Below are 19,926 nucleotides of genomic sequence, written 5' to 3' on the forward strand. Positions count from 1 at the left end.
AGCTTTTAATCACGATGTTGTTTTGTTTTGTTGCTGTTGTTTTTTTGTTGGTTTTTTTTTCCTGGCCAAAACTGTGTCCTAGTTCAGTATTATCTCCTGTAGTTTTTAGAAAGCCTAAATACTATAAAACATATAGAATGTGTAAATATATGTATGTATTTTTACTACATCTTGCATTGAATGAGTCCCTGTGTTTGGCTGCTATTCTTAAACATAGAGGATGATTTTAGTCCTGATATTAGTCTGTGAATAAGACTGTATTATGTTCATTTTTCTTAGGTTGTGTAACTATGATAAACTCCTAGGGGCACATCCTTTTCCATCASGGATTAGTCTATCTCTGTCAAAGGCTAAAAATGTTTTGTATTTTCAAAAATAAAACCATCTTTCTTGGTTGATTTAAACAATGGCATTTATTGTATGAAGTGGCAAGAGGTTTTCAGTTTTCCTGTTTTAAAATTWTATTCTGTGGGAACACCTAGAGATTCAGGACAGGGTTATAACTTTACTGTTCTATCCTATATATAAATTCTAAAGAGACACACTTTTTCACTGGGTGAGAGGTGTTTTTGGAGTAAGCTTTTCTTTAGAGAGGTGATATGATTAAAAGTACTCYTTTCTTTCTCATTGCATCAGCCATCTGCATGCAGTCGTACTTTGCTGCTGAGAGTGATGGCAAGGTTTTAATTCTAATTAGCTCAGCTAGAAAATTGAACTAAAAATATGATCTGAATGCATGGAAAGGGAATTAGATTCACTGGGGCATCCAYAATGGGGTTGTGGTTCTCCTCATGTATTAGAGAAATCTTAATAGCTGAAAGATGTCTAGTTGGAAAAGTTTTAGAGGCTATTGAGAATTCAAATAAGATGTGCAGGATTTTTTTTTTTTTTTGCTCTTATGCCCTATTTAGACTAGGAGAAAAAGTGCTCATGATCAAAAAAATCCCATGTGAAGAAAACAGAGAGGCTGGAAAAGGTCGTCTTTGAGGCCCTTTCAACCCAAACCATTCTCTGATTCTATGAAAACAGCACAATTTTTTCTGGAGGTTGCTTGGTTATCTGTTGTTTAGTACAGCTTTTGAAGGGTTCTGACTGAAGTGGTTCATGGCTTCTGTAAAACTGGAAGCGTGCACTCCCTAGGACACGTGGTCAGAATGGGATCTTAGGTTTCTTTCTCTCCCCTTTCAATTCATATCAATGTCCCCAGGTTCAGGATTCCTTTTCAGGTCTTGTTACTCCATCTTCTCTCCTGGTGGAATTCAGGYGGAAGAAGAGGAGGAAAATAAATTTGACTTCAAGCAGTCCACAGGATAGATATGCTTTCCACATTCAGACCTTTACATGAAATCTTTCTCACCTTGACAAGGTWTTCAAATGATCTTTTTAGTTGGCACTGAGAAGGCTGTGACAGAGGACTTCAGGAGGTCCAGCGGGGTTAGTTTTATGTACACAGCTGCTCCAGTTTGTTGCTTTTCTATTTTTTCAGATTCAGTCCCTTAAAAAAAAAAGGGAAAGTACTAAAAGGTTGTTCTGGCCAAATTGCTTGGTTTAGAATCTGTAGTTTCTACTGTTGCAAATGGCTCAATTYTTGTAACACTTGGGTCTTCRCTTAAAAAGAACAATATGTGATGTAAATAAGAGAAGAAACAGTCCATGATTTATGCTGGTAGTATTTCAGCTTATTGAATGAGAGCTTTATGAGATGGTGCAGTAGTATCTTTGTGAAAAGAGATCTGGGATAGTTTCTATATATTCAGACTGATATCAGTAAGTGACGTAACTAGACTCTTGTGGGATGTGGAGATGTGGTGTATATGTAGATAGAATGAGTGAATAACAAAAAYTGACAGTTTTGTGTTTACCCATGAGTGGAATTTAATTTTTGATGGAAATTAACATTTATTTAATCCTTAATGGAAATGGTGATGGATTGTTTTGGAAGGAGGTAAGGAATGTGAAAAATTCAATGGCTCTTAATTACATACTTCTGAAATTTTGGAATGAAATGGGAATTTGAAAGTAGGTAGGAATATTATGACTATATATGAATATTTACTTTAGTTAGTCTGTCAGGTAGTCTAGTAGAATTAATAAAACATGTGACTTACTGCCAAAAGTTCATGTTTATATGGTTCTGGGAGTACTGTACTCCCATGAGGTAGTATACCCTTGATTTACTGTAAAAGTTAAAGAACATTAATTAGACTGATGCTTACATGGATGGGTGTTATTCCAGCTGTTGGGAGGTAAATGGGACTGGATGGAGCATGACAGTGGAGTTCTGTGTTTCAGAAGTCTGATACGAGACTTGGGGAAGTTAGGATGCTTTTTTTTTTTTTTTTCCCCTGAAACTTAATGATTTGTAAGGCTGGTTAAATCAGGTTATTTGATTACATGGGTTATATTAGCAGATTTATTCATATGCATTATGCTAGAGTTTCTGTCTATGTATGTGTGTGTGTGTATATATATATATATATATATATATTAACAACAGTTGCCATGCTTGCTTTCCTAACATCATTAATGTTTTTGGCCTGTAATAACTGAGAATGTAAATTAAAATCTAAAAATAAAGTGCATTACAAAACAGATGAATAAAGATGTTTAGAGTTTCTGTTGAGAAGCTGTTGTTGCATTCAGTGTTTATTATTGATGCAGTTGTTTCACTGCTTCATTGTTTCAGTATTGTAATCATATCTAATTTGCCTGTAAGTGTTAGCCCAAGATGCAAAAGGGAATTCAGCAGTGTGTGATTATAAAAATATTCTGTGCTAGGTGAAGCATGGTAGTTTTGATTATCAAAAATCATTARTGTTGACCTCTCTTGTGAAGCTGAAGTGCATCAATAACCTCACACCACTTGAGTGGGGATGTGAAGATCTGTGTGTAGCTTCTAAAATTGCTACCCTTTGCCGAGTTTCAGATTTCATCCTGGTAGCTGGGATGTGGGCTGAATGCCATTACAGTTTGCTGTGYTAGGGATTTACTGGTGCTATTGGGTAACCCTGAAGAACACTGGATACCGCACTGCGCAAAATTACCATCTTGTGTTTCTCCGGGGTGGAAGATGACTTCAGTCATTAACATAATTAGACAGATTTTAATTTTTTTTTACATGCTTTCTGTAAGTACGCAATTCAGACTTTCTGAGCTAGTGGTAATGGAACTGGCTTCATTTCAGAGCCAGAGATCAGGTCTCAAGCTGTTTTCTACCACACCAACTTTTATGAGAGACTTTGGTGCCTGCTTGTTCTGATCAGAAAATAAGATATGAAATTRGAGTCTGCCTTTTGAAAATAGTTTTAATTTTCATTTCTGGAACATGCTGTGCTAGTAATACCTTAAGTGAGGTGTTTCTTAATAGGCTGAAGAGTGAAGAATAAACAGTTTTGTTTTAGATTTTTTGTGGGGATCAGAGTACTGCTAATGTGCTTGGATGCCAGAGTGATAAGTACTATAAATATCCAAATGTATGAGTCAACAACTGGAAATAAATTTGTAAACACTAAATTCTTTCCATTATCAAAGGCAGCAATTGAAACATTTTCTGCTCTCCCACCTCTTGTTCTGTACTTTTAGCTGTGCACATCAGAAAAYAAAAAGGACRTACAAACTGTGTTCCAATTTTCCTKGGGAGCAGAGAGAAGTGATCATTAAACCCTTTTAAGGAAAGTGTAATTCAGATTGTTTCTGTTCAAGCTTGTTATTTGTCTGTAAACCATGAACCACTCTTCCAATAAATTCTAAAACTGGGTAGCAGTACAGGTAGTAGTACTTAAGATAACTGCAGTTTTATGTCGTGTGATATGCTGTAAGTATGATGRGCTGTGTTCATAGTGCTGGAGGTTCAGTGKATACKCAGGAGGGCGTGTTGGCAGTGAACMAGTATCCCATTCAGGTGCTAGGTAAACCTTGCTGTTAGGAATTGAGAGKCTAGATTGATTTCTAGAATTATAGTGATCAAATTCCAAAACTGCACCAAGGAAGGGCTTCTTTTGTGYGTGTGTGTTTATAGTGCCTTCTTTTTGTTTTGAATGCTTTAGCGTGTTTTATCTTAAATGACTGCAGAAATCATCTCAAAGATGGAAGTTGGAGTTGGGTTAGAGTTCTGTTATCTATGGTAGATCAAGTCTTAATCTGGGACTGCTGATAAAGTTTGTAGCAAGTGTGGCTCATTCCAGGCAGGATGAACTCAGTGGACCAAATGGTGCCTGACATATATGCAAATTGGCAAAGGAACTTCTTCAGGATGAGAAACATTCTGTTAAAGCATTTTTCATAATTAATTAATTACATTTTCTTGCTTTTATGATTTAGTTGGATTTATTGCTTTCATTTAATTAGTATGCTAATAATAACATTTTGTAAGTCATTGTAGTGTCAGAGCACTAAACTGTTATCTTTCCTCTGGCATTGGAAGTGGGGGGAGAGAAAAAACAACTTTAGAAATGGATTGCCAGTGAAAGAATGGAGAAGCTCTAAACTGCTGTTATTTTTTTTTTTAACTTATTTTAAAAATTATTTACAATGCTAAATATTTTCATTAGGAAAAGGTGGGATAAAAGACTCTAGTGGTTGTTATGCATTTCTTTCCTGATTCAGTATCATTTTATTTATACTTTGGTTATAGCTAAAATCAGATCTTTTGGCCAGTCTTGTCAAAGGGCACAAATGACCTTTAATTTTCAGGATATTTCTAAAAAAATGTGACATACAGGTTCATTTTATTAGTATATAACTGTCATTGTTACAGACACACTACCAGGTGAAAAAAATATTGTTAGGAATTAAGACCTCTATATATTTCCCAGGAAAATTTCACAGTAATATTATTCCAATAATAGCATGCATTAAGTTTGGGGTTTTTTTCTTCCAGCCTTTAAAATTATCCTTCATGGTTTCTTTGGTGGTGGACATATAAGGAAGTGGTAATTTCCTGCTGGAATGGAGGCTTTTTTTTTTTTACAGTACAGAAATCCTCCAAAGAGTGTGAGATTAGGTTCTAAATACACCCTCAGAATTAGCATTCCTAATTTTACCAGTGTAACAATCACAATTGCTCAAACTATCAACTGTCGTCCAAAAAAAACCCTAAAATTGAGTCCTCAGTGTGTGAAAGTTGGGGGTCCTGGAAGAAGAGTTTGTTTATGGGCATTACAGAAGTGTGAATCCCTGTCCTGTGTTTTATGGTGTAGATAAACTGTGTATTAGACTTGGAACAACTCTCTGTTATTAAGTCTTAGTATTATGGCTCCAGAGGTGTGCCTGAGAAATAGAATGTTAAAAGCCAGAGTTAATATGGCGAAAGTCAGATGGTGCAGGAAAGCAAAGGGTTTTCCACATCTGTTTATTATACTGTAATCAGTTTTGTGGGATGGAATCCAGTAATTTATATATCCTCTTGTTGCCACTGTTGCTTTCAGAAATGTTTGTAATAGGAATGTTGCCATAGAAAAATGCTGGGAATTCCAGGTGGGTCTTACCCTCCTTTCTCCCAAGTTTATTACAAGTTCCTTTTTCGTGAATTTGTGAAATTTAAAAAGGCAACCAGGTTGGCCAGTATTGCTCAGTGTAAAGAGCAATKGGAGGAAGCAGGTAAAGTTTACTAAGTGACATTAGACTTACTGTAACAGGTTGTCTCCTGTTCTTCATTTGGAAAATATGGGTAATGATGCTTAATTTTTGAAGTATAAAAAGTGACTTCTTCTGTAGGATATAGAGCTGTTCTAAAATCCAATTTAAAGTTAATCCTCTGTGACCTGAGTTGGGTTCCAGATGGTGACCTACATGTGGGTAGGTTGTTAATTTGTTATCAAAGCCCTAATGTGTCCAAGAAACACTAAGGGAAGGTGAGATTATTGTGTGATAAATGAAGGGTAGAGTAGCAAAGCTAGGAATAGAAAAGTTATAAAATRGAGTGTTAAAGTGCTTTTGCAGTATTGTATTTTACTTCTTTCTGTATTTATTTTATGGGGTGTTTTAAAATATTTGGTTTTATTGGGATTTTTTACAATTTCTTATTTAAATATTGTAGTTTTTCCCAAATCTTGGTAATTATTTATGTAGACTGCTAGGTCTGCAACAGACCTAATCCAGTTGAATAATAGTTACTGTTAACATATTCCCATCTCTTTTACCATTTGAGATTGGCATCTGAAGGAGAGAGACTTCCACAGTKCATTAAGTTATTCTTGGGGCAACAGTTGAATTTTTGGGATTGCTGGGGATGATTTCTGGCTCTCGTAARGGATTACTGCTTGATATAGGCATTYTGTATTAAGTCAATTGCTTGTGATCCATWAAATACTTCCAAGAGGTACGCGGCAGCAGCGGTGTTGCAGCGAGGCAGGCTGGCTGTGCTTGGCGACCTGGCCTGACCTTGGTTTGCAGCAGAAGGAGAGGGACAGTGTCACCATGGAGCAGTGAAAGCCATCGAGCAGTATCCTCCTGCCACACTGCACCCATGGCAGCCTCGCTGCTGTGGCTGCTCACAGCACCTGCTTCTGCCTGTAAAAGGATTTCTTTTTCYGTCTGGGTAATGTACACGTGTGTTCCAATTGCACAGAAGCTTGTGTGATACTTGGAAGAGTTACCAGTTAAAGGGCTGTCAATTATTGGAACAGGCTYYCCAGGGAAGTGGTTGAGTCACCATCCCTGGAGGTTTTCAGAAGATGTAAAATGTGGCTCTTGAGGCTGTGGTTTTAGGGTGGCACTTGGTAGTGCCAGGTTAATTATTGGACTCGATCTTTAAGGTTTTWTCCAACCTAAATTATTTTGTTCTATGATTATGGATTTAGGCTGGGGCTCCTAAAGTGAGAATACAGAGGTAAGCTGGGAGGATGACTACTCCTCCTAGGCTCAGCTGAAGGAGATCAGTAGAGGAAATGAGGCTGGAGTGTGAGGCTGGGAGAAAAAATGAAGGTGTGTTCTCCCTTCTCCACTTGTGTAGCCTGGYRTAAAACTAAAGGGTRCTGGTCCTGTTAGAGCTGTTCCTGRTGGGCTGTGAACCAAGAGGTCCACTGCTCTGTGGTAAGCAGCATATTGGTTAAATCGATATTTTTTAATATTTAATTATTTTTAAAGTAATTATTCCAATATAAAGACATTCTTAGTAGGAACAGGGATTAAACTGTCATTAGTGGGTAATTATCTCAAAAATACAGCCAGTCTCCTTGAAAGTGGGATTTAACCTTCTAAAGTTACTTGACATTGAATTGAAGGCTCTGCTTCTACCTRTAGTCAGTCATGAAGAAAATGTTTGGTATTGATACCCACTGTGGTCAGCCACAGAGTTTATACTCTCTGGAATGACAGTGCTCTCTGGGAGCTCTCAGGTTTTGCTCTGGTCCCCAGTGTTAGAGGGAGTCTCAACTCTCTTTGTGTGAGTTTCTCCTCACATGCACGTCCTTTGCCCTTCATGTGTTAGATGAGGTAGTTTGGCTGCTGAAAAGTGTAAGCCCAGGGTAATCTGGGAATGCTAATGTAAGCAGGTAAGTTAGAGAGTTGGGATAAAACAAGTAAGTTTCCTCTGGAGGCTGAGAAGGAGCAACTTGTGTCTATATTGGTATAGGAAGGGGTAGGTAGGTACCTGCTACTATATGTAGCTGTATACTGTATGTTCTCTTACAGAGAACAAAAATACCTAGAATTATCCCCCTGTGGAGGGCAGAGGTGGATTTCTGTTCTGATGGGCTAAGTTACTCCATTTTTTGTTTAATCATCTCTAGCTGGGGATGAAAAAATAATGCCAGCAAGAGGGGGTATCTGGTGGCTGTTGAAGCAGATGGTATTTGTRGCATGGGCATCTTGCAGATTCAGAAAGGAAGGAGAACAGATATATTGTGACATCCACAGTATTTTTTCCCCTTGAGCCATTACTTTTAAAGAAGGTCCTAGGGGGATATTTGATTTCTTCGTGTCTTCACCATTAAGTGCTTGTTGTTGGAAAATGGAATTGGAAGCTGTAGATGGCCTTCATAAAAGGGCAAATGCAAGTTAAGATGTAGACTTCTAAAAAAATGAGACAACCAACCACRAAAGAAACTCCCTGTGGCAATATAGGTTTTCACTCATACTTCTATTTCAACAAAATCAAGTTGCCTGTTTACGTGACTGCTGTTCTGGAATATTGCTTTATCCTCTTAACTGGGGTGAAAATAGAACCTGTTAATCTAAAAATTGTTCTACTTAGTTACATAACTGTTTCTTAAAAATAGCCTCAGATGGCTGGAGAAAATGGATGCTGTGGGATAAAATTTCTCATTTTCTTGGTTTGTGCTCTTTTGCATAGAGCATCCTCATTGCATGCATTATATTTTTTACTGTTTTGTGGTGGCCAGTTGCATGTAACTCACACGTGACATTAACAGGCTGCTGTGTTAATGTCCTGTAGCACAGTTCTCTCTCAGATGCTGTACATGTACAGCAGCAAAATAGCACCAAAGCTGAAGCTGAGTGTAGAGAGGCACATCAAGRGACCACATTGAGGGTGGGGTATTTCCTTGTGCGTGTGTGTCACTTATTGCTGAGAMAGTTTAACTTTTTGAAAATTCTTGTTGAGGGCATGCTTTATCCTAATGTATTTCTAGAAATTGCTCTTGTATTTGGCTGTGGGTGTGTGATATCCTTGGGATATAGAGGCAAAATACATAAATCAAAAGGTTWATTGTATTCTGGTAAAACGAGTTCATTCTTTTAAGTCATACTTCTATCTTAACATGCTCAGTTTTCTTATCTAAAGAGATTTTTATGTAAGTTAGGTTAGCCTTCTTCTTTGCAGAGTAATTTAGCAGATGACCATTGCAAGCTTGGGCCGATAGCAGTCAAAAATAAGTAGTTTTCAGTGACTGATACWGAGTAAAAATTTGCTCTCGAGCTTACATGCTGTTTACTTTAGACTATTTGCTCAGATAAAATCTGTGAAATATTTTCTGCTTCAGTTAAATATTCTGTGGTATTGTATTTGTCGCTTGTTCTTTTAATGAATATGTACTTTCACATTTCTCTAACATTGGCRTCTGGAATAACTGAGTAGAGTAAGGCAACAAGAATAGAATCTTGCAGTAGTTGACTTTGCTGTAATTTATTTTTCTCTGCTGGATAATCTTGTCCTGTAAAGCAAGTTTTGCCTGCTGCTTTTTAAACTGTGTGCCTGTTCATTAGAGCTGCCCTTGTTGCACAGGAAGAATGCCTGACTTCATTTTGGAGTGGCAGCATCCCACCTCTATACACTGCTACTTTCCTTTATCTTTTGAATCTGGGTTTCATGTGAGTGAGCTAAGTTGACCCAGATCTGGCTCAAGAGTAGAAGTTACTAAATTTTTTCAACGATGCTTCTCTTTTGGARTTGTGGATTCCCCATCTGAGTATTATTAGCCTAGATTTTTCTGGGTAAAATGGCACTTCACAGAAATATTAATAGGCAGTACTCTTTTGCTGTGTCCTAAAATATCAGTTATGCTAAGATCCCTTGTATCTGATATATTTGGGGCCTGACAGTGTTCTTTTTTCTTCAGCAAGCATATACCTAATGAGTGTTAAGACCTCAGATTTACTGTTCCACTCACATGTGCTAGCCTTCTGCTGTTTGTTTATGGAGTTTATATTTGTTTTCCCCTATCAAAAGCTGGTGCACTGCCTTGGTAGATTCTCTGTGAAGTCCACTTACCCAAAATACAAAATGTTGTTAGAAGTTTCTGTTAAGCTTTTTTTTTTTGATGAAACACATTTAGCATTTTATTATTTGAATAATGAACGTAATATTCAGTGTATTTTAACATCAGTTGCTACTSGGAACTTTAACCTCAAATCTGCCTGCAGTGACACATAGGAAAAAACTAACACTTTCTGCTGAGCTTGTCTCCTGTGTAGTGGTTTTTAAACTGATCATGTATGATCAAAAATGTAAATATATAACTTCTGTGTGCTTCATTTTGGTAAGGCTTCTGCTTTGATCATCCTGTGCAATTCTTTGATAAGATGCTCGGATTGCCTCTTGTCATCTAACTGAAGTGATGGAATTAAGATCTTGGGCTCTTGAAATGGGATATGGAATGCAGAGATTGRTTTGTAGGGCTAAAGCAAGGTCATATGAAGTGATCACTGTGTCACTTAGTTGTGTGTCCTTGCTGCCAGAATTGCAGCTCCTATAGGGCATGTGCCTTGTCAGTACGATGTTCTAGGAAAAATACTGTTTTCAGATGAATATAAGTGAAGCAAAGCCGTTTTTTACGTGGTAAGCTGAAAACAGGATGTGAATAATAATGAAAATAGGGAAATACGAGTAATTTTCTTTGAGTAAATAGTTTTCCTTTGCTCAGTGAGGAGATATAATTTTCTCTTGTTCAGTGACAGTTTCTGTGGTAAGCTTTAATAAATTTTAAAACATACTTTTTTCTCACTCTCCCTTTTTCTTATTATTTGCCAGTTGAGAGGGTTGTCCTCATTACTTTCACTGAGTAGGATTGTTGCTATCTTATCACCTCTCTGGCAAAAAAAAAAAGGAGAAGGTATGTTTGCCTGAAGGGTGTGGAAAAGAATGAGAAGTCACAAAAGGGGAAAAATAATTTCACTAACCATAGAGAAGGGAAATAATGAAGATGGATACTAAATAACCAGGTCTTAATTAAGTAGATTGGACGTGTTAGGCAAGTTTTTATTCAAGTATGTTCATACATATGTAGCATTCCCTTTGTTTGTRAGGATATCTGAGAAGCTGTTTGCTGGAACTCAGTGTGGCCTTTGCATTTCTTTCCTTGAATAAGTTTGAAAGCCATTCTGGTCCTTACGTGTGCAGCTTTTACTCTTTCCAGCACGGTTTTCTGCTCTATTTACTAAAAATCCTTTAAATTGTCTGTAATATTTTTTTCATTTTTGTACATTGTAGGAGGCTTGTGAGGCTATCCTACCATTTATTCCATCTTCAGTCTCTACAATGATGTTGCTCAGGGGTGGTAGCTTTACCAGTATTTCATTTGAGGAAAAATGGTAAAAGCAACAAAATTTGCTTCAGGTTTTGAAACAACTGTTTCAGCTCTAACCTTCTAAGTTCACATTCATATTATTCAGCATTGTACTTTCAAAATTATTCAGCACTGTACTTTCAAATTCTTTGTGAATCATATAGCTTTTAAATCCCTKCAACTTTTAAAACTAGGGAGTTTTTAGATACAACTTGTATTAAGTTGGTATACAACACAGTAAATAACAGAAAATCTCACACAATTAATGTGAAACAAAGTAGAGCTGAYTTGCAGTTTGCAGTCCACATCTTATGTAAAAGAGTTCTGATTGATACTGGCAGTATAGTGATGGTGATGGTGGCAGGCAGTGGGCTTCCTTCTTTTTTCCAACTGACATTAATTTGACTTGCTTCTGAACACCACATGACTTTCTGCTTTGAAGGCATAGATGTGACATAACCATCTCAGTTTACTGGCAGTAAGTAATGTAGTAGTCAATGTTATTTTAAATTAGCATTAGTTAGTATTATGTTTTGCCTCTAATAAAGTTTTTTGTTAGGTTTTTTTTTTGTTAGTTCTTTGCTGGTCAAACACAGACCTTTATCAACMGTGTTTAGGAATTCTTCCTCATACAAAACTTCTTAAATGTGTGAGCAGTTCTCTGCTGTGTCTACCCCTCTGCTTCCCTTTCTGCCACAGCTTTCTCTGGTGCAGGGTTTTATTTATTCTTTGGAAGAGAGCTATTTGYGAAGACTTCCTTTCTTCATTCACCTCTTACTTTGGCATAGTAAACTTTAAGGTAATGTGAAGAAGGCTTGTAAAAAGAATGGTGAGGAATTCGAGACAGTACAAAAAAACCTGCAACAARCCAACTAAGCCCAAACTGTTCCTGTTCCTGCTGCTGCACCCTGGAAAGGCATTCTTTTGCTTCCAGGGGATGATGAGTCCATCGGCTTAAGGCCTTTTACTAGGACTGGCCTCCTGCCTGGCCACTTTGAAATGTCTCATTTGGCTCATCTGATTATYTCTGCTGCACTAAGGCTGGTCCAGATTGTGAGCAGGTAAGGGAGTAACACACATGTAACATCAGTGCTGCTGTCATGGCACATCATCCCATTGTGTCTGTCTTTCAGCCAGCTCCCAGTAGAGTTAGACACTTCTGTTGTTAAAAGCAGCTGTTTTGGAGATTTCTGGGAAGCAGCCACATGCTTTGTGGTGGATGGAAGATTCATGGCCTCTTCAGTCCTGTGTTGGAAGCTGGAATTGTTTGTGGCTCGCTGATCGGGTCCATGCAGTTAAGAGCTACAGAACAGTTCAGAGGAGCTGACATCCTGTAATGGATGACGGAGCTTTTGTTCACTAAACTGCAGCAAGATTCAAGACCTTCTACTTGTATAATGGAGGCTTGACTTCCCCCGTTTATCTTCTGCTCAGTCAATAAGAATAGTTCAGTTTGTTTTCGTGGATTGGGGTAAACTATGTCACTGTTCTGGGGCGGTGGGTGGGAAGGGAGGGCAGGAAGAGAAGGTCAGCTGTTTTTAATACCGATGTTTTTCTCCATAATCACGGCATTCTATTTATACCCTGGATAAAATATCAAATTTCAAAGTCCTTCACACAAGAAGGTTCTCTGTTTTCAGAGGCATTAGATGCACGTGCATCCCATAAACACATGTATCAAATSCATTTTGTTTTTTATTAATATTGGGTAACTGTATTAGGTGATCACTCTGCTGTTGTTTGATAATATCTTATTTGGAGCAGTGAAGAAYTTGTCCCATGCAGAAATGTATCTTATATGAGAGTTCTATAGCACTGGTTTCATTTCTCAACTTAAGAAGTTGTTTAAGGTTACAGTGAACTTTTTTTCACTTGTGTGTTTTGACTGTTGGACAACAGATAAGAATTTTAAGTAGCTGAATGAGGGTGATGAGTCTGGCCTGAGAAATTACTTCAAGGATTTTTCTTCCAGTAATTTTAAAAGCATAGCAYAGGAAAATGCAAATGAGTGGGAGGTGTTCATTAACTTGATAGTGGAGAGTTTCTTTCTTCTACCACTCTTCCAGAAGMAAGTGCCTGCTGTGCTTTCTCTCTGTGATTAGTTTATTAGGACCAAAATTGATTCTGTTACATTATTTTSTGTGCCAGATATGCACTAATGAAATATTTCAGAAGTGTAACATAAGATGGTAAGAAAGCCATATGAAATGCTCTTCATTTTTTTATTCCATCTGCTGCTATTATGTGGTAGAAATCTYGTAATGTGTTTTTAAAATAGCACGTTTTCAATTCTCTTGTTTGTGTGGCTTTGGAAGTACTGGATCAGGTATTAAAATGTCATGCCTATTAGAAAAGTGCTCCAGGGAGTTTTATGGTGGGCCCCAAAAAAGTTACTAGGATAATTGAAAAGAAAAATTTGTCATATAATCTTAATTCTGAGAAAGGAAAACCAGTTACATCTAACTACTTTTTTTATCCTCCTGTCTCTTTCAGTTTTCATTAATGAGAGCAGTTTTAAGCTTTGAAATACTCTGGAGACACYCTAGCCACATTTAAGAGTGTTTGTAATCTTCAAATAAATACCAGATCAGTGAAGTMAACCCCAAGTAATCCTGAGGAGAGAACGCTTTCAGTTCTGAACTGGCATTTGCTTACCCTTGCCTCTRTGGAAGGGAAAAACCTGCTGCTTGGATAAAGTAGTCTGTGGCAGGATTTGGCCAGATGGGGCTTACTGCTGTGACTCCAGAAGAAGTAATGTCTCTAAAGTTTCATGATGCTTTCTGTATTCTCTCCTATTTTCAATGAAATCTACAAATTTCCTRCTTTTTGTGTTGCGGGATGTTTCCCAATGCAAACTGGTTCTCTTTCCAGCTGAGCCTGCAGGCAAGGCAGACTTAAGCAATATGCTCTAAGAAAAAGTGTGAATTTTCTCATATGTTTCAGTGAGTGTTAATGGGAAGACTAATTAGGACAACTTGAAGCCAAAATTACTGTGTTTCTCTTTGAGACAAATTATTGGAGACATCCATCAGCTGTACTTGGATGTAAGTGGCATTCCAAGTCCAATTGGCTTGAAGAGTTTAGAATTGGAAATGAGGAAAGGTTGTTTAAATCTTGACTCAAAAWTAATTAATTTTTAATTTAATTAAATTTTGAGTAGAAGAAGGAAAAATCTACTACATATTAATAACTCTGTGATCTAATAAATTAGGGAGATAATGTACTTCTAATTATTAYTGGTTTTAATTTTAAGTTTGAAAACCATATATGGGTAACATTAAGTCAGTATTTTAGACTGAAAATACTGTATTAAATACATACTACGATATGTTTTTTTATTATTTTAAGTTTTACAGATACATGTATAGAGGATTTCTTTTACCTTCTCCTGAATATGTAACATTTCTACTCCTAGAAATCTGCATAGCTAAAACATAGGTCAGTTCTTTTTGAATCCTGACATGACATACTCTTACTTTCTTTGGATATAAAAAGGCCTGGGTCTGCTGTTTTTGCTGGACTGATTTTGTGCTGTGTCAGATTCAGCTTCTAGGTAAGGCTCAATACAAAGGTTAGTTTTCTTGAATGTTACACAGCCAGCAGCCTCGAGCTAAGTAGTTATCYGTACAAGAGGAAATGTATTTCTTTCTACTGTGCATTTCCATCCTTAATTTCCCTGAGAGAGTAGGAAGGCTGAACACATCTCTTCTTGCTCTTCTGCTGCATGTTCTCCAAAAGCAGGACTCCARCCTGCACCTTCCATCTCATGATACRTATGTTTGAGACTCCTGCTCCATCAGCTCATATACCTCTCTTGCTTTCTTGTCACTGCTTTGATACCCTCAGACAAAGTTGCCCATGTGTCTTTATTTCCATTGCAGCACAGGACTGCAAGCTGTAGCCTCTGCTATGCAGTGTAGCCAGATGTACACAATTTGTAGTGGCCTCTGATGGAAATGTCTGATGTGCTGTGGGAGAAGAGAGGAGGCAGAGCTGAAAGAAGCTGATGCTGTACCTGGCACAAGCAAATAATTTACATGTGGTGGGCATATCACAATTTGGAAATGAGTAGTGTTGCAATGTCGCCGTCTCCAGTGTTGCAATATCGGTGGGCTCTGATGTGTTTCGTCAGAAGGCTGTGATTCCTGCTGCTTGAAATGGGTTTTGTGGCCTTCTGTCTTCCTCTTTAACATGTCTCACCTCTTGAGCAATACATCAAGACAGAATGGCAAATAAAAATGTTTCTCTCTGCAGTATAGAATTTTTAAGGAAGAAGTACAGGGAGGAAGGAATGTCTTTCATCTTGCATGCAAAAAATATTACCCCCACATAAATTAGCAGTATGATCAATCAGGTAACAAGCTTGTAGTCTAGTCTCCATTTAACTTTGTCTTACAGTCAGAGAATATTCTGAGTTGGAAGGGACCCACAAGAGTCATTGAAATCCCACTCCTCGCCTTGCACAGGATAGCCCCTGTGTGTGTTCTCTGGCCACCATCAGCACCCTGTGAATAGTTCTTAAACTGTTGGTCCACTTCAACCAGCTCTGACAGTTTTGCCAAGTCTTAAAGAGAGCCATGTTCTGTAACTTCAGTGAAAGTGTGTGGCTGAGTAGAAGCAAGAAACTGTGTAGAGCTTATGCACTGAAATGAGAGGGTACGTGCTGGGACTCACCGTCCTAGGAGTCCTTAACTGTCTAACAAATATGTATTAATGAAGGAACTGTTTATTGTTTCATGGGCTATAATGCATTTTTCTTGTGAAGAGTGACTGTCGACTGTTAGTTTGTGTTGGCCTGCAAGTGTAAGGAGTGAGGAAGCCTGATCTCAAATAGGGAGMAATATTCAARTTGCAGGTAAGGATATTTCAATTCGCATACGTAGAAAAAGAAGTKCTATCATTTTTGAAAATTGTTGCACCATTGGAAGGTCTCTTCTTTTTCCATATGATATGGAATATCCATTCAGTCAGTTGGGGGTCAGCTTTTCCAGCTGTGTCCCCTCCTAGCTCCTTGGGTACCACCAGCCTCCTCACTGTTGGGAGGGATGAGAAGCAGAAAAGGCACTAAAACATCCCTGAATTACCAATACTGTTTCTAGAACAAATCCAAAACATAGCCCCATACCAGCTACTATGGAAGAAATTAACTCTCTCTCAGTCAGACACAGTACAGGAAGCCTACATGGAAATTTGTGAGGTCCAGAAGAGATGAATAGCTCTGTCCAAGTGACCATTATTAAACTGGCTTGTCTCCAGCACTGCAATTTCACAAAGTGCATTTATTGAATTGTATTGCCTTTAAAAAATGAGAAGAGGGGTGATGGAAGAGAGGACCCAGTCTTAGAGCTCCTCAATACCTCTGCCATTTGTGGTACAGAAGCTCCTTAGTGTTATGTGGGGTGGGGGAGAAATCCAGCCTGCCATCTTAAAGCCATCCATCCACCCTGCCCTCTTAAATGAACAACAATTCCTGAAATTCTGTCTGGAGCTGCTGTTGYCACTGCTTAGTGCACTTTTCCTTTTTGTAATCATGACACCTGAGCAAAATATACTTGAAAATCTCACTCTTTATATAGTTTACATTCTCATGGTTTAGAATGATCTAGAAGGCCCTATTTTATCAAGAAACCTCTTTCCTTCTATTTTTACCTTTCACCTTGAGTTTGATATATTGTTCTTTCTGAACTGATGTTAATGAGYTCTGTGTTGTACTTATTTACATGATAAATTTCTCTTCACAGATCATTCAACCTCAAGTGGTACATCATCATTTAAGCCCAGCCGATCACTGGTTTCCATTCCCACTGCCCATGTGATGCTGTCTGGTGCCAGCTCTTCACTTTCCAAACACAGGGAAGCTTTCAAGTCTGACGGCTCAAAATGGAGTACAAGCTTTGTACGGTCAGGAGGAGGCAGAAATCAGGGAGCTCTGGACAATTCTCTTGACATGAAAGATGCAAGACCTGTAAGAAAATGGTCCTCCTTGTCTAAACTCAGCTCACCAAATAACTTCAGTCAAGATGGTAGTAGTCATTCAGTGGAATACAGGACTGGTACAGACAAAGCTGTGCCACCTCAATTAAGGACAAATGGGCCAAGTTGTTTGCATGACAGCATGGAGTTGCTGAAAATTGAGGACAAAGAAATGGGGAAAAAGCGATCTTCTCTACTAGACTGCAAATACAAATTTGAAACGTGCAGCAAAGATGATTTTGTTTCAGATTCCCCAAGCAGGAGACATGCCTTAGACTTGACCTACAGTGCCTTACCTGAAAGCAAACCTCCGGCAGGCGGCTGCGAGGCTTTCGGCCACAGATACGCGACCCTGGGACAGCAGGCTGTGAGCGGAGCTCCCATCCAGCCGGCAGTGAGGACTCAGATGTGGCTCAAGGAGCAGTTGCGGGCAAACCCTCTGGACTGCAGGGCTGCCGAGGAGCCCTACGGCGTGGCTGCATGGCATGTGCAGCAGCTTGAGGACTTCAGAGTAGCAGGGGACCCGCCTGTGCAGGTAAGGATAAAGCTTGGTGTCTGCTGCCATCATGTGGCATCCTGTTATACTCGCGGAATAACAGGCAGTTTCTAATGAAACAGGAGAGGGAACAGGTCCTCCTAACCAGGTCGTGGTATTTTTAAGYTTTGATTGGGGATGTTGCTGCTTGTTTCTCGATATTAGTTGTTTATTGGGTTTCCTTTTATTTCTGCTGTCTGCTTACAGTTYACTCTGATGCATTGTGCATGTCCACATGGGACTGACATCTTTTTGTGAAAGTGGGCACAGGAAGAGGTTCATTAAGTAGCCTTTTCAGTAGTTTTAGAGTAACTGAATACTGGGAGAAATATGAATGTATTTTGATCTGAATGGGCTTACAAAGAGGCTGCATTTATGCATTCAACAAAATAAGAATGACTTGTGTATTGCAAGGATGAATGAATATTCAATCTCATTATGCCTAGCACTTAAAAACTGAATTCAGTTTGATGGTACTGCTTATTTTTTAACTAATTTAAATCAACTAACACTAGTCAACAAATCTGGTTTATTTAAATAAAATGATATGTGGGGTTAATGCGTCATACTTGAAATGTTTTCATATTGAAAATATCAAGCACATAGTTTTAAGAGAGAGGTATCCTTTCTAATATGGCAACTCACAGTCTTTGTCTCCAGATCTTACCCTAATGGAGAAGCACATTTGGTGAAGGAAGGCAGTATTTWAAATCTACATCCTCATATTTACCTGTGTAATAAGTTTGGCTTGGCTTGACAAGAAAATTCCAATTTACAATATGTAAATTTGTCTGAAAGGCATTTTAGGGTTAGACTRGGATATTATTTCAGCAGAAATAATCTAGCTGTATGTTCAGATTACCTGTTTTCTTCACYCTGAAATACATGAAGTAATTTACAAAGAGTTGTGCTCCAGTTTTGTTGTTCCTTTTGCTGTATATTGAAAGAAAGAATGACAAGTTTAACATCCAGTTTTGCTCTTAATGGTGATCTGGTTTTGGCTTTTTGGGGTGTGGTGAATTTTTGTTGTGTGTGGGATATTTGGATTTAGGGTTTCTTTTGTTGGGTTTGTTGGTTTTTTTTTTTGTTTTTTGAGGGTTTTTTTTAGGGGGGGGAGGTTTTGGTTGGTTTTAGTTTGTATTTTTAACTTAAGAAAATTGGAGCAAATTAATATGGCCAAACTAATAGTAATCCCTAAGGGTTTCTCTAAAAACCTGACATTGTTACAGGTAGCTACCCTTTACCTTTATTGCTGCAGAAACCTTCATCTTTCTCTAAGCATTTTGAAGATTTTGATGTTGATAAATTCCCCATGTAGAGAGCAGAGGTTGAGGGGGTCCTCTGGGAGCCAAAGTGACAGAGACTGGCTCAGTGCTGAGGCTGGGTCCAGGGCACTGCCAGCTGGGCTCCTGGCAGCTGCTGGTGGCATTCAGGAGCACATGGCAGGTTTGGGAAGCGACAGCAGGGTACCATGAGGGAGCTTGGTTTGTCCATTCATTCAGGTCTTCCCAAAATCCTGAGACATGTAGCTGGCTGCAGCCACATGTGGTACTGTCCWTGAGGTTTCTGGTCAGATTACTGTGCCTGGTGGTTCCCTTCTTGAATTTAAATATACAGAATGATAGAACATTACGGGTTGGAAGGGACCTTAAAGATCATCTAGTGTCACCCCCCCTCTGCCAAATGTAGGGACACTTCCCACTAGACCAGGTGGCTCAAGGCCTTATTCAGCCTGGCCTTGGACACTGCCAGCGTTGGGGCATCCACAACTTCCCTGACCAACCTGTTTCTGTGWCTCACCACCCTCGCAGTAAAGAATTTCTTCCTATATTCAGCCTCAAATATCCCCTTTTTCAGTTTGTGCCCATTTCTCCTTGTCCTATCGCCATAGTTCCTATGACAGAACTCCAGTAGTCCCCCTTCAGATACTGGAAGGTTGCTATGGGGTCTCCATGCAACCTTTTCTTCTCTGGGCTGAGCAGCCCCAACTTTCTCAGCCTGTCTTTGTAGGGGAGATGCTCCAGTCCTCTTACCAACTTTGTGGCWTCCTTTGGACTTGCTCCAACAGTTCCACATTCTTCTTTATGTTGGGGACTCTAGAAYTGTTAAGCAGTACTCCAAGAGCAGAATAAGCTTTATTGACTTATTTACTTAATTTTAGGTGTGTGTCCCATCATCATCCTGTATGTGCCTTTACAACAGTTTGTTTAGGATGTGTGTTCCAGAAATTTATTTTTGTTTAGATCAAATCAACTCCCAGCTTCTGTTCATCATGTCTAAGAAGTGCTTTCTCATGCTGATCATGATTAATACAGTATGAAGGCAAAGTTAAATGTCTGAAACAGATGCCCTGTATGTRTTATTACAGTTACTCAAAAACTTCCATTCATGCAGGCATTGCTGCTGAGCTGTGTTTGGAGGACAGAGCCAGCAGGGGGAACACAAGCATTATTT

General features: G+C 38.7%; 1 protein-coding gene across 1 annotated transcript in view; it reads left to right on the plus strand.

Annotated features, from left to right (window-relative positions):
• The window catches only part of CEP85L (centrosomal protein 85 like), a 103,666-nt gene that overhangs the window by 24,387 nt on the left and 59,353 nt on the right, over positions 1-19,926 (plus strand). The window contains exon 3 of the mRNA XM_057368981.1: positions 16,706-17,472. Coding sequence (XP_057224964.1) covers positions 16,706-17,472 — 767 coding nt within the window. The remainder of the gene's footprint in view (positions 1-16,705; positions 17,473-19,926) is intronic.

The sequence above is a fragment of the Malurus melanocephalus genome, unplaced genomic scaffold (assembly GCF_030028575.1).
Source record: "Malurus melanocephalus ecotype Western Australia unplaced genomic scaffold, MMel_1.1 scaffold_100, whole genome shotgun sequence".
Taxonomy (NCBI): domain Eukaryota; kingdom Metazoa; phylum Chordata; class Aves; order Passeriformes; family Maluridae; genus Malurus; species Malurus melanocephalus.